General features: G+C 44.2%; 1 protein-coding gene across 3 annotated transcripts in view; it reads left to right on the top strand.

Annotated features, from left to right (window-relative positions):
• The window catches only part of CNNM1 (cyclin and CBS domain divalent metal cation transport mediator 1), a 53,390-nt gene that overhangs the window by 17,662 nt on the left and 22,251 nt on the right, over positions 1 to 13,477 (top strand). For all 3 annotated transcript variants that reach the window (XM_082425119.1, XM_082425118.1, XM_082425117.1), the window contains exons 2-4: positions 7,223 to 7,366; positions 10,251 to 10,391; positions 13,090 to 13,259. In XM_082425119.1, the coding sequence (XP_082281245.1) occupies positions 7,223 to 7,366; positions 10,251 to 10,391; positions 13,090 to 13,259 (455 nt within the window). The remainder of the gene's footprint in view (positions 1 to 7,222; positions 7,367 to 10,250; positions 10,392 to 13,089; positions 13,260 to 13,477) is intronic.

The raw sequence follows: 13,477 nt of genomic DNA, 5'->3' as shown, positions 1-13,477 counted from the left end.
TGGGACACAGGTATCAATAGGTCTTAAAGCTCCCCGGGTGATTCCCACAGGCAGCCAGGGCTGAGAATCACTGAGCTAGATTCTTTAAGATATATTTACCGTTAGGTGAGGATAAAGTAAAGGAATCCACAATGGAAACAGAAAAATATCAGTCATACTGGTGGAAGGAAAAACAGGATAGTCTTGGCCAGGTCTTCTCATACTCACCTGTGCATAAGAATCACCTGGAGATCTTGAGGAGGTACAGATCCTGACTCAAACTGCTGGGATGGGGGCCAAACTTCTGCATCTCTCACAAGCTCCCAGGTGATCCTGTGATGCCTGGTCCAAGGGCCAGACTGCATAGCAAGTGTCAAGATCAGTGCTTCTCAAACTCTAGTGTACATAAGAACCACCTGGGATATCATTAAAGCAGCTGTCTGGCCCTCACCCACCAAGATCCTGATTCTGTAAGTCAGGAGTAGGACCCAAGAACCTGCATTTTGAACGAGGTGATGTGCAATGCTGCTGGTCCAAGGGACACACTTCAAGTGGTAGAGAGTCACCAAGACCAAGGTAAGAAAGAAGAGGCACTCAATACTGTCTACCAAATGAATAAGAGATGCTGTAGGGATACCAGGGAGAATAAGAATGTAGCAAAAGCCACTACATTTTACAAGGTGAAGGTCATAAGTGAGGCAGAAACCATAAAACCATAAAATGATTTCTGCTTTCCTTGGTTCTCCACTTCCAAAGCAATAAGCTTTCCTCCTAGCTTCTATATTTTATCTTGGGAACAATTACCTTACCAAAGTGCTGTAGCTATTTTTGAAAGAGAGAGAAAGCAGATCAATTATTTGCTTTTTTTTTCAAGGCATGGGAGGTATGCTAACAGGGTCCTCGGGAGCTCTTCTCTGTGGATGTGCCTAAACCATCTAGAAGCTATAGTTATTAAAGACCTTTGGAAGATATTTCAACTTCTTCAGATACCAAAGTACAGTTGTAATGTTGCTGCCACTTCTAACTTTCTGTCTCTTTAAAGCAAGATTTCCAACCTCAGCACTATTGACATTCCTTACTGTGGGTCTGTCATATAGGATGTTTAACTGCATCCCTGACCTCTTCTTACTAGGCACCAATAGCATCTCCTGCCCCAAGTTGTGAAAACACAAACTGTCTCCAGACATTGCCAAATGTTCCCTGGGAGGCAAAAATCAGCCCCAGTTGAGAACAACTGCTTCAAAAGCAATGTCTGAAAACCTAGTCACCCTTCTAAGAAATCTGACTTGTAGTTTGGGTATGTTGATGCCAGGTTGTGATAAGATAGAGCACTACCAGTAACCAGTACTAGGACCACCCTTTGGATTCTTGGGGCAACAGAAAAGACTAGTTTGACTTTCAGTAGTGGGAAATTTTATTGACCTCAGATATACCAAGAGCCTAATAGATAGTGTGGTACTTCAAACTTGTCTCAGAGGTGATTGGTACAAAAGTTACAAGAAACCTGTTTCCAAGCTCAGCACTAAACAGTCAACTACTATTCTCTGCCCTATAACAAAATACCATAACTACAACATCATATGAGAGAAAGTATTCATCAGCTTACCATACAACTACCCTTTGTTCCAGGAGGTTCTTTCCTATCTTTTCATGAGTACTTAGCATCTTGTGACTTAAACCAGGTGCACCAAAAGGATGAGGATTTTATTAGAAATCTCAGTGCTTGTTCCTCTTCCTCAGTATAGGTCATCAGACAAATAACCAGAGTGCTATAGAGCCTATGCACAAACCAGTGGTTTTCAAACTTTAGCCTGCATCATAACCAGCTATAAAGCTTATTAAACCACTGGACTGTACCCCCTGAGATTCTGATTTACTAGGACTGGGGTAGAGAATTTGCATTTCCAACTAAGTTCTCAAGTGATGCTGATGCTGATGGTCCAGGGACCACAGTTTGAGAACCATTACTATAAACCAAAGAATAGTTCTCAGCCTTGGCTGAACATTGGTATTACCTGGGGAACGTTTTTAACTACTGATGCCATGGCCCCATCCCAAACCAATGAAATCAGAATCTCTGGGCATGGGATCCAGTCTTTAGAGTAGATTTAGTTTCTCAGATGATTCTTACGTACAGCCAGCGTTGAGAGTCATTGAACTAGGTGAAATGTATTCCAAAGCATTGGGGTGGAGGGTCTCACCAGGTGGCCCTACCTATTTAATGGAGGGGTGTAATATGACTTACTCCCATAATCTGACCCCTTATGCTTCATTGAGGATTACTTCTCCGGTTCCAACCAAAATCATCCTAACACTGTGGTCCAAACAAGGCTCAAGCCATAGGTGCGTATTCTTCACTTTGTGTCTCATCAGGCTGTAGACAGCATTGGAGCTGGAGACTGTAAATCAGAGGCTGAGAGGAAGTAGACTACAGGGAAGCAAACCAAGGCTTAAGGAATCTACAGCTGCTAGAAGCCAGGAAAGGCTTGTCAACAGGCCAAGCCATCAGGACAGGGCTGGGGCTTCCGCCGAGGCTGGATACCAGGAACATGGCAGGGATTCAAGCCAGAGGTCAGAGAGTCAGTAGTTACCAGTTCAGAAGTAGAACACCAGTGAACCCAGGATAAAATATACTCTTACAACAGAGACAGATGTCGCCTTAATTTTTAGAGAGTGCATTGCCATAAAAGCCACTGTTTCTTTATCTTTCATCTCAGCCCAGAGATTGTCCATCTGCTGGTGTTCAGTACCACAGCAGGATGATCAAGGAACATGTAAAAATACCTCATAAAGTAGTAGCATTCACGACTTTCCTATTTTAAAAATTACCTTTTGCCTCATTATATCTTAATAAGATCCAATAGGCCCTTGGAATTAGCAAGCTTAAAGTTTATCACTTTGATTTTTTTAGCAAATGGAAGCGTGATTTTTCCAGGGCCCCAGTTGCTTTGGACTTACCTATGGGCTGAGAGAGTGCAGAGCAAAGCACTTAGCAGCTCCTCGACATCAGCAGTTCAACGCAGCTTTGCTGTTCACCCCCTTCCATCTTGTTTACAGTGATGTTCCTAAAGAAATAGTCTTTTTTAATTCTTCAAGGAAAGTGGGCACCAAATGCGAGAGCACCCTTCAGTGGAAGTTGAAAAAGAGGCTACCTTGCTTAAGAATATGCATAAGAAACACGCATAAGACAGAAGTTCTTATTGTCTCTCAGTAGATTCTGGAGAAAGCTGGGGACCTGGCCAGACGTTTCTAATTCACAAAATGAGAGCTTCTCACAATTCTCAGGAGCATCTCCTCACAATCTCTATGACTCTCCTATACCCTGTATGGACCCTCTTAACAAATTAAGTTCTATATAAATGTTAATGATCATCATTGTCAGCCTAAATTATTTCACAGACATCCCGCTTTTCTAGTAAGTTGGAAGGAAACTGAAATCAATAGACTCATCCTCGTGAGAAGGAACTTGAAAAATTCTGCTGGTCTGTAGAGGGACAGCTCAGCAGAAAAGGCCACAGTTCCCATTCACAGAACCTCATGGAAGGGCAGAAGAGGGGATTAGCCAAGATTTAAGCCACTCCCTCAAGTACGCCATTAGGAAGTAAATGCGACACTCATCCGTGGGAGGAGAAATAATGCATATTAGAAACCAGCTTTTGCCCAGAAAAAGGTGAAAACACTTGGGAAATTTGAGCCCCCACTGCCCCAGTTTTAAATACTCGTAAGTCATCCCTCTGGGTTGATAAGATCTCTGATAAAGCCGTGAACCTACTATGCCCCAGGCCCACAGCTCCCCAACAGTTCTGGGGCCCAGGAACAGAAGGAGTACCAGGAGGTAGGTCTCTTAAAGGCCAGCCTTTTTGAGGGAAGGACCTCGGGTATGTGTGTCATGGGAACAGCTGGTTTTCTTGTCCCGGTGTCAGCTCAGAACAGGGTTATGTGATTGCTGATTCCTGTTCCAGTCTATCCCCAAGAAACAATGACTTCCTTCATTTGTTTGTAGATCTCTACAGGCATTTGAGGGAATCATAAAGGCTGATTGTGAATTTAAAATGTTTCTAAATAGATTACATAAGTACATTGTCTTGAATATTACAATTAGGACTTAAAATCTCTACTGCCTGGTGATCACATAGCTTGTCCTCAAATTGACCTTCTGTAGACAAATGGTGGATTTTCACATGGAAGTTATGGCACTCTTTGTGAAACAACATAAGATGTTAATTTATTTAATCCCATTATATGAACTAATCTCTTAGTGGCAGGAAGTATGGCTATATTATGTATATTCTGGGCTCCACATAACAAAAATTATCCAATTATAGAAAATAATTTTGGATGAAATGGGAGATTGGGATTGACATATATACACTAATATGTATAAAATAGATAACTAATGAGAACCTGCTGTACAGCACAGGGAACTCCACTTGGTTGTACAGTAGAAACTAACACAACATTGTAAAACAACAATACCCCAATAAGAAAAAAAGAAAATAATTTTAAGAAATCACTTTTCCAGTTTTTTCCGTTATGGTAGTCATTTGTTTTGTCATCTGCTAGCACATGTTAGAGAAAAGTGAGAACAGGTGCCAGAAGTTTAAGAACATGTGTTGAAAAAAACAACTTTAAATTGAGCACATCCTAACAGTTAACATAATCTAATTTAAGCTACAAAACACTTCAGTCCAACTGGGCAGGATGTAGTTGTTTCAAAGGATAATTTTAGAACCACTGATGCATTTTAAATGTTAATTTAAACACATCGTATTTTATTTTTAAAAAAGGTTTTAGTGTCTGGTTTTAATACCATCTATTACATCAACTATGGATTTTTATTCAGTCTTAGTTCAGTTCCTCAGGCACTTATTGGCTGCCTGTTATATGGAGAGAACCCTGTCTAAGTATATGAGCCTTTGTCCTGAAGAAGCTTATGATCTGAGGAGGAAATGTGGTCCAGTAGAGGACACACACATTGCAAGATGCGAGAAGCGGCAAATTGTGATAAATGCGCTATTGGAGTTATCAAGGCCTTAGAAACACAGGCAAGGAATGGAGTTATCAAGGCCTTAGAAACACAGGCAAGGAGAGGTTGATTCAGATACAAAATGGGGCAAACCTGGGAGAGCTTTCTTGAGGAGCTGGCACCTGAGCTGGAACTCGAAGGGCCAGTGGAGACAGAGTAGAAGGAAACAGTGTGAGTGAGGACTTGGAGAGTGGACGTGGAGGAAGTTGAGGAGCTGGAGGTAATCTGGTGCACCTGGAGTCCAGGATGATTAGAGGATGCAGCAGGGCACGCAGTCAGAAAGACGGGGAAGAGCTACATTTTACAGTCTTGATAATACCAAACTAAGGAGCCTAGATTTGATTTTGTGCACACTAGGGAGCCTTGGCGGGTGTTTGAGCAGGGCAGTGGCCTGATCAGATCAGTTTGGGAGTAAGTTGAAAGATGGGTTGAAGGTAGAGAGGAAATTAGAGACCATTCTTGAGTGATATGGATACCATCTTTCCCATTAAAAATCCCACTAAGTAGCTATCTTGTGATTTGAGGTATTTGATACAGCAGTTCATTTGTTTAAATGTTAATGGTTAATTATGCCTCTGGCAAACTGACTACTCCTCTTATCTGATATTTTTAGCAATGGCCAAGCAAAAGTTTATAAATGGTAGTAATGATAAGGCATGAACTTCCTTTTTTTTTTTTTTTTTTGGCAAGAATAACATCTGAGTCAGTACCCTAGATATTCTCCTAATTTAAGGAGATGTTCTCTTAGCCAAGGAAAAGAACCACCCAGATTGACATTTTAGAAACAGATCCAGGAAATGCATCTATCAGCAGATGAAAACAAATCAAGGTGAAGCAGGACTGTTAGGTAAGACTCAGTCGCTAGGTTAGGACCGAACCCAGTTACCTGGGTTCACAATCCAGCTCTGCCACTTACAGGCTGTGTAACTTTAGGCTTATTGCTTAACCAATCTGTGCCTCAGTTCTTTCACTTGTAAAATAGGGATAATAATGGTACTTGTCTCAGGGGTTGTTAAGAGGATTAAATGAACTGATACACGTAAAGTGCTCCGAATAGTACCTGGCACGTAGTTAGAGCTCAATAAATGTTAACTATTATTCAGTGGTTGGGCAGTCAGTTAACTAACTGCCTATGACACGTGGTAGTTTACACAGCGTTTTCACACATCCACTAGGTCATTTGCGTTCCGCAATTACCTTCTGCATATTGGTTGTCCTAGTTACCCCTGCTGCTAAACAAGCCACCCCAAAACTTGGAAGCATAAAACAACAACCATTTTATTATGCACACAGATTCCTGAGTCAGGAATTCAGACAAGGTACAGTGGGAGTTGCTTATCTCTGCTTCTGTGTGACTGTGCCCCCAGCTGGAGACGTCTTGGATGGCTGGGGAGGACACCAGCGGCGGGGCTGGATCCGCTGCCGAGATGGCTTCTTCTCTAACCTGTCTGGCACTTTGGTGGGATGGCGGAAAGGCCAGGCTCAGCTGGGACTGTCACCTGAGCACCTACATGTGACCTCTGCACCATGGTGGCCTCACGATAGTTGTCAGACTTCTTAGAGTGTTTCTACAGCAGAAGATACATGCCTTTTATGACGCACCCTCAGAAGCCTCATAGCAGACACTTCCCTGTTCTCTGTTGGTTGAAGCAGTCACAAGCCTGCCCAGACTCAAGGGAAGGGATTAGACCACACCCCCTCAGTGGGAGGCATATCAAAGAATTTGGGGGCTGTGGTTGAAAATCACCATACTGGTATTATCCCCTAATTCTAGATGAGAAGATTGAGGCTCAGTACAGGTTTAATGATTTATCCAGGATCAGTTGCACAGATAGTCACTGGGATAGTAAGGGGTGGGGGCAGGGAAGTTTGCTGGAGGAAAAAGGCTTCTAACCTAATTCTTCTGACGCCAAAATCTTGTTCTCTCAGATTATTCATCGTCCTTCAGCTTAGATATACTTGGTAACATAGGAAAGTTACAGAAAAAAACATTTAAATGACATTGTGTGTATTAGGTAACTTTCTTAAGAAGAGACAGTGATGTAAAAGTATAAAGTTTGCATTTATAAGAACTTGTACACAAACTTCATGTTTTAAAGAGGTCCTGGGATGGGTTGAGTCCCAAGACTGGTCAGAGGTCAACTTAGTATAATTTTCTCACAAGGAAAGTTCTCTGAAATGTCCCAGATGCTTAACCGTAACTTCCTTCATCTCTAGGAAAGTCTCACCTGGCCATTGTCCAGCGGGTGAATAATGAGGGAGAAGGGGACCCCTTCTATGAGGTGATGGGCATTGTCACACTGGAGGACATCATAGAGGAGATCATCAAGTCGGAGATCCTGGATGAAACTGACCTCTACAGTAAGTGCACAGCCTTGGCTCTTGTCCAAGGCCATCATATTTTTCTCTGAGATTCTCAGAGCTGGCTTAGTTTGGTGAACAGTGTAAAAGGGGGTCAGGACAAGCCCCAGGCATTGCTGTGTGTCAGTCCCCTCCTGCCAGGAGCTGGCACGGCAAGATGCCCTGACTTGAACCATCCCTGAGTCACTGAGAGTGTGCTAGCTAAATGTTTATCCAGAGGGAACCTTCAGGAACACAGCCAAGACTATGAAAAGGAGACCTCCTGGCCTTTGGATGGAAAAGGAACCAAAGGAAATAAAGTGCACCTCGGATGACCCCTCTGCCCTTGTTTCTGTCCCCTGTGCTGTTCCTGGTTTGTCTCTTCGTCCACCTAGACACAGACCCCAGCACCCCCTGGGGTTCCACTCAGGATCCACTCATTCAAAACATCCGAGTGCCGTAGAGACTCATGAGATTGCCCACCGCAACTTAAGCTAAACCTGAAGTCGCCCTTTTAGTCGCTCTTGTCCCTTGTGCGTTTTCAGCCCTGCCGCCTGGTTTCTCCCTCTCCCCTATTCCCACCCCTGGCTCTGGTCCCTGCTCCCTCCTTTCTGGCCTCCTCCCCCTCCTCCCCACTCCCCCTCAGGAACAACACGGACTCCTTCTTGCAGATAGTGACTGCTTTCGGTTGCTGAGCCTTATCACAGCTTTGCTTGCAAACATTACAAAGGCCTGCTTTCCTCAGGGGTGGGAGTGTTATCTAAATCCATGGGAGTCCCTAGGCCAGGAAGTGTTTCATTCTCCCGAATGAATATCATCACCTGGGACAGCAGTCCCTTTTCCTCCCCTCAGATAACCGATTCCAATTCCGGACCCCTATCCTTAGTTTGCTAGAGGCAGCTGTTCAGAGACTAGCTCCCTGTAGAAAAGGTTTTGAGACTCTAAAGCAGTGAGTGGTGCAGAAAGAGTGCTTTGCTTTGGGGTGAGAGGAGATCAGACCTAAAAGGTGGGTCAGGCCTTAACGAAACATAGCAGGAGTGTCCCAGTGTCTGCTATTGCTGTGGAGCCCTGGCCAGGCTCATCTTCTTGAGTTAGGGGTTAATTTCTCCCTCCCCCATTCCTTTCTCCCTTCTCCACCTCTGCCCATGGCTCCTGATTTAGAATTCCCAAGTGTCTCAATAGATATAGTGGTGAAAACATTCACACTAAAGTGTTAGTGGCTGAGAGTAGTGACAGGGGTCTAAATGAGTAAGCTCTTCCTAGGGCCTTTGTTTGAATGACCTAATACTCCGAATGCTCACTAATAAAATAGAAGGAATGAAGAGGGAGATCAGAAGACTGATTCTCCAATGATGAACTGTTCGGTGGCATTCTGATGGAGGAGGGAGAGGGGATATTTAGACAAACGTGTCATGCAAATCGGAAGGTTACTCACTAGTAACACAAAAGAACTGGTCTGATACATATATTTGCTGCTGTCTTGCCTAACCATCCTCTCTCTAAAGGAGAGGGTTTTCCCACTCTTATAAATAAGCTTCTGGCATGAATCCTTAAGAGCTTTGAGAGGGCCAAGGAGCCAGGAATACTGTGTTGCTTCTGCCCGGACCCTGACCCCCAGAGCAGCTGGGCCTGGATCTCACCACTGTGGCAGCCAGACACAAGGAGTGTTAAAGCCAGGGCCCAGAGTCCAAGGCAGGCCCACAAGAGAGCAGTGCGGTGGAAGGCACTTTCTCCCTTCTAGAAGGGAACCCAGTCGTGTGGTGGAGTGAGCTCCAAAGGGAGGGGGAGAGTCCAAAGGAACGCCTGTCCCTGGAGTTCATTCCCTTTCATTTCCACTGTGTCCTCTCAGCCTGCACTGAAAGTTCCCTGCAGCCCTGTTTTTCTCTAGACCAACTTTGGAGAAAACCCAAATCTGTTTCTCTGCTCCCCTTAGCACAGGTTAAGATAGGCTAAAGTTTCAAAATTTTACTCAATACTAAGGGAAAGCAAAAGAGACATGACCAAAGAAAACATTCCCCTTACCCCCTAAACACGTTTTTTGAGACAAGCTTTTAAAAAGCAGGAAGAAAAATTAAACTGGAAAAAGCAGAGATTTTCTCAATCAATAATCACAATAGTCCTGCCTGAGGCCACCACCCAGACACCACACCTTTGTGGATTACAGAGCTATTTCCATTTTTTCTCCTTCTTTCCTTTATTTCCCCCAATTCTCTCCCCGTGGAGGGGCCAGGGTTGAAGCAAGAGAATTGTGAGTGGGAAGAGGGGGTGACTGCCCTCCTCCCTTGGGTGGCATGCCTCAGGTACCACTCAGAGTGTGGTTTAAATCAGCAGGAAGAGACCAGGTGAGCTCAGCTCTGGGGACAGGAGAAAGGCAGAGGCAGAAACCCCCTGGGCCCTGCCAAAGTCCTTGATGCTAAGAGTGCAAGTTCCTCGTGTTAGACCGCCTTTTTGTAAGCATTTTTGTAAGCACTTCACAATAGGTTCTGATCGGAGTCTCATAATAAGAGACTCCTGAGATGAGCAGAAAAACTATGATTAATCACTAACCTTATTATATAGATTAAAACACACAAACACTCTGATGCTTAGGTTGCACAGCTCGTAAGCAGGGGGGCCAGCCCTAGAAGCCTGAACTTGGGAGCCCCAGGCTGGCCTTTCCCCTTTTCCACTGTTCACCACTTCAGTGCAAGTAACACTGAGACATGGCAGCGGCTCCCACCTTCTATCCCTTATCCACATCCTTCCAGTCTCTGGGAAAGAGATGTTGCGATGTCACCTACAGTTGACACTTTCCAGAAATCCCCCATGGTCCCAAAGGAACTATCTGTCTCAGGTGACTATGGTGAAACCTCCAAAAACCATTAGCGATTCTGAGATATCTGCAATCTGTCCCCTGTCCCGACAGCCGACAATCGGAAAAAGCAGAGGGTCCCACACAGGGAGAGGAAGCGGCACGACTTCTCCTTGTTTAAGCTTTCTGACTCGGAGATGAGGGTGAAGATCTCTCCACAGCTTCTGCTGGCCACGCACCGCTTCATGGCCACAGGTATGATGACTCTGCCCGCCCGCATCTCCACCCCAGGCAGGCAAGGCAGCTCTGGAGGGTGGGACCCAGGCACCAATCACTTTTAATACCTTACGACCTAATTCCAATTCTGGGACTGAGAACCACTGTTCCAGCAGAGGAGGTCATCTTAGGTGGGACGACAGGACTCCACATACTGTCATTTCCAGCCTCAGGCCTGATCTTCTAGGTGGGGAAGTGAGCATAATGCAACTCTGCTTTTCTCTCTTCTACTCGAGAAAAGGGCTGAGGAATTCACCGCTGCACTTTCCCTTCCTCCACCTGCGTCAAGGCAGGAGTTGGTGGGCCCCAGAGGGTTCATCAGGGAGGGACAGGCCATGTCCTGTGCAGCCACAAAGGCCCTGGGACCCAGACCCTCCAGGGGCCATGTAGGCCTGTGAGCTACGAGTTCTTCAAATACAGATGTGGATTGTGAATACTGGAATCTTTAGGAAGAAAAAAAAGAGAGGATCCAAAGATAAACTTCTTCTTGTGAAGAAAGTAAAGTTTGTCTTTGAACCGTCTAACCTTCTCATCCATGCCTAATTAATGTGCTGACCTAGGATGATCACACACATTACTAAGTTCAATTTTTAATTAATCTAACATGTATTTATTGAGTATATAATGAGTGCTAGTACTGTTCCAGTTACTAAAAAGTAGAAGATTTTAAATTGGAGCTTCTTAGAGAGTTACAGATGTAGAAAATAAACTTATGATTACCAGGGGGTAAGGGTGGGGAGGGATAAATTGGAAGATTGGGATTGACACATACACACTACTATATATGAAATAGATAGCTAATAAGGACCTACTGAATAGCACAGGGAACTCTACTCAATACTCTGTAATGGCCTATATGGGAAAAGAATCCAAAAAAGGGTGGATATATGTATATGTATAACAGATTCGCTTTGCTGTACTGCAGAAACTAACACAACATTGTAAATCAATATACTCCAATAAAAATTTTTTTAAAAGTTCAGGTCATAAAGAAAATAAATAAATAAATAAATAAACAAATACATCAATAAATTGGAGCTTCTTTAGGATTTTCAACATGTTATCTAGTTCTAAATACAGATTCCTTTTAATTACTGGCTGTCTGATTTCCTAGAACAAAACAGCTGTATCTGTTAATATAATGATATACCATAATAGTATAGTATAACATAACAATATAATATAATAATATCTATTAATATGTAAATATTATGCAGTGATGCTTCTCATTATTGAGAACTTCCCACTTAAATAATTAACTGTTCCTGTTAACTTGAAATTTCATTTCATTCAACAGATATACATCATACAAATAAGTCAGATTAAATTCTCTGTATTTCATTTGATTGTAGCATTAAAACTTTTTTAGTGGGCTTCCCTGGTGGCGCAGTGGTTGAGAATCTGCCTGCCAATGCAGGGGACACGGGTTCGAGCCCTGGTCTGGGAGGATCCCACATGCCGCGGAGCAACTGGGCCCGTGAGCCACAACTACTGAGCCTGCGTGTCTGGAGCCTGTGCTCCACAACAAGAGAGGCCGTGATAGTGAGAGGCCCACGCACCGCAATGAAGAGTGGCCCCCGCTTGCCACAACTAGAGAAAGCCCTCGCACAGAAACGAAGACCCAACACAGCCATAAATAAATAAAAATAAATAAATTAAAAAAAAAAAAAAATATTTAAAAAAAAAAAAACTTTTTTAGCCATGTTTACATGGCTTACTTATCCATGTCCAAGTCAGTAGTTGTGGCACATGGGCTCAGTAGTTGTGGCACACGGGCTTAGTTGCTCACGGCATGTGGTATCTTCCCAGACCAGGGCTCGAACCCGTGTCCCCTGCATTGGCAGGCGGATTCTAAGCCACTGCGCCACCAGGGAAGTCACTCTTGTTGCTTTTTGAACAACTTTATTGAGGTATAATTGACATACAAAAAAAACGGTACATATTTAATGTATACAACTTGATGAGCTTAGAGATAAGCATACACCCATGAAACCATCATCGTAATCTATGCCATAAACATATCCATCACTTCCAAGAGTTTCCTCCCACCCTCTTTATTTGTTATTATTAGTTTTGCATGTGTGTGTTAACATAAGATCTACCGTCTTAGCAAATTTTTAACTATACAGGATAGTATTGCTCTTAGGCTCTATAGGCTGTGCAGTAGATCTCTGGGATTTATTAATCTGGCATAACTGGAACTCTGTACCCTTTGACTAATACCTCCCCATTACCTCCTTCCCCCAGCCCATTCTACTCTCTGCTTCTATGAATTTTACTATTTTAGATTCATCATATAAATGGTATCGTGCAGTATTTGTCCTCTGTGCCTGGCTTATGTCACTTAGCATAACATCCTCCAGGTTCCTCCATGTTGTCACAAATGGCAGGATTTTCTTCTTTTTTAAGTTTATGTGCAGCTTTAAATAAAATCAAGGAGAAAAATAATAACAAAACTGACATTGCCAAAATGGTGACCTGTTTCTCCTGAGGTGCCAGTGTAGGGACACACATCCCCAGAGGGCCTGAGACACACACGTGGGCTTAAGACCCCCACCCACCCAAGGGAATTGCAGGAATCCTGCTAGCTTGGTGCCCGGGAGCATGAATGGCTCTGGCTGTGCCCACCCTGACTCCTCCCAGCTGCCAATTCCTCCTGCCTCCCGGTCTCCCCTAGAAGTGGAGCCGTTTAAGTCTCTGTACCTCTCGGAGAAGATCCTGCTCCGGCTCCTGAAACATCCCAACGTGATCCAGGAGCTGAAGTGTGATGAGAAGAACAAGAAGGCCCCGGAACACTACCTGTACCAGCGTAACCGCCCTGTGGACTACTTTGTGCTACTTCTGCAGGTGAGTGGGAAAGCCACGGACCCCCCAAGGGCAAGACAGGACCTCTCTAGACTGGAGAGGAATGGCCATGCCTCCTCTGTGCCAGGTTCCAAGGCTCGGCTGGCTGCCCTGGGAGCAAGGCCAGTTGGTGTGGGTGTTTGTCCGCGACGCTCAGAGGGGACAGGTGTGGACTGGCTGGCATCCTGGAGTGGTGGGATCTTGATGGCATTTAATCTGAC

The sequence above is a fragment of the Balaenoptera physalus genome, assembly GCF_965194825.1.
Source record: "Balaenoptera physalus genome assembly, chromosome: 14".
NCBI lineage: Eukaryota > Metazoa > Chordata > Mammalia > Artiodactyla > Balaenopteridae > Balaenoptera > Balaenoptera physalus.
Note: the sequence above shows the minus strand (reverse complement) of the source record. Positions and strands in the feature narration are given on the sequence as shown.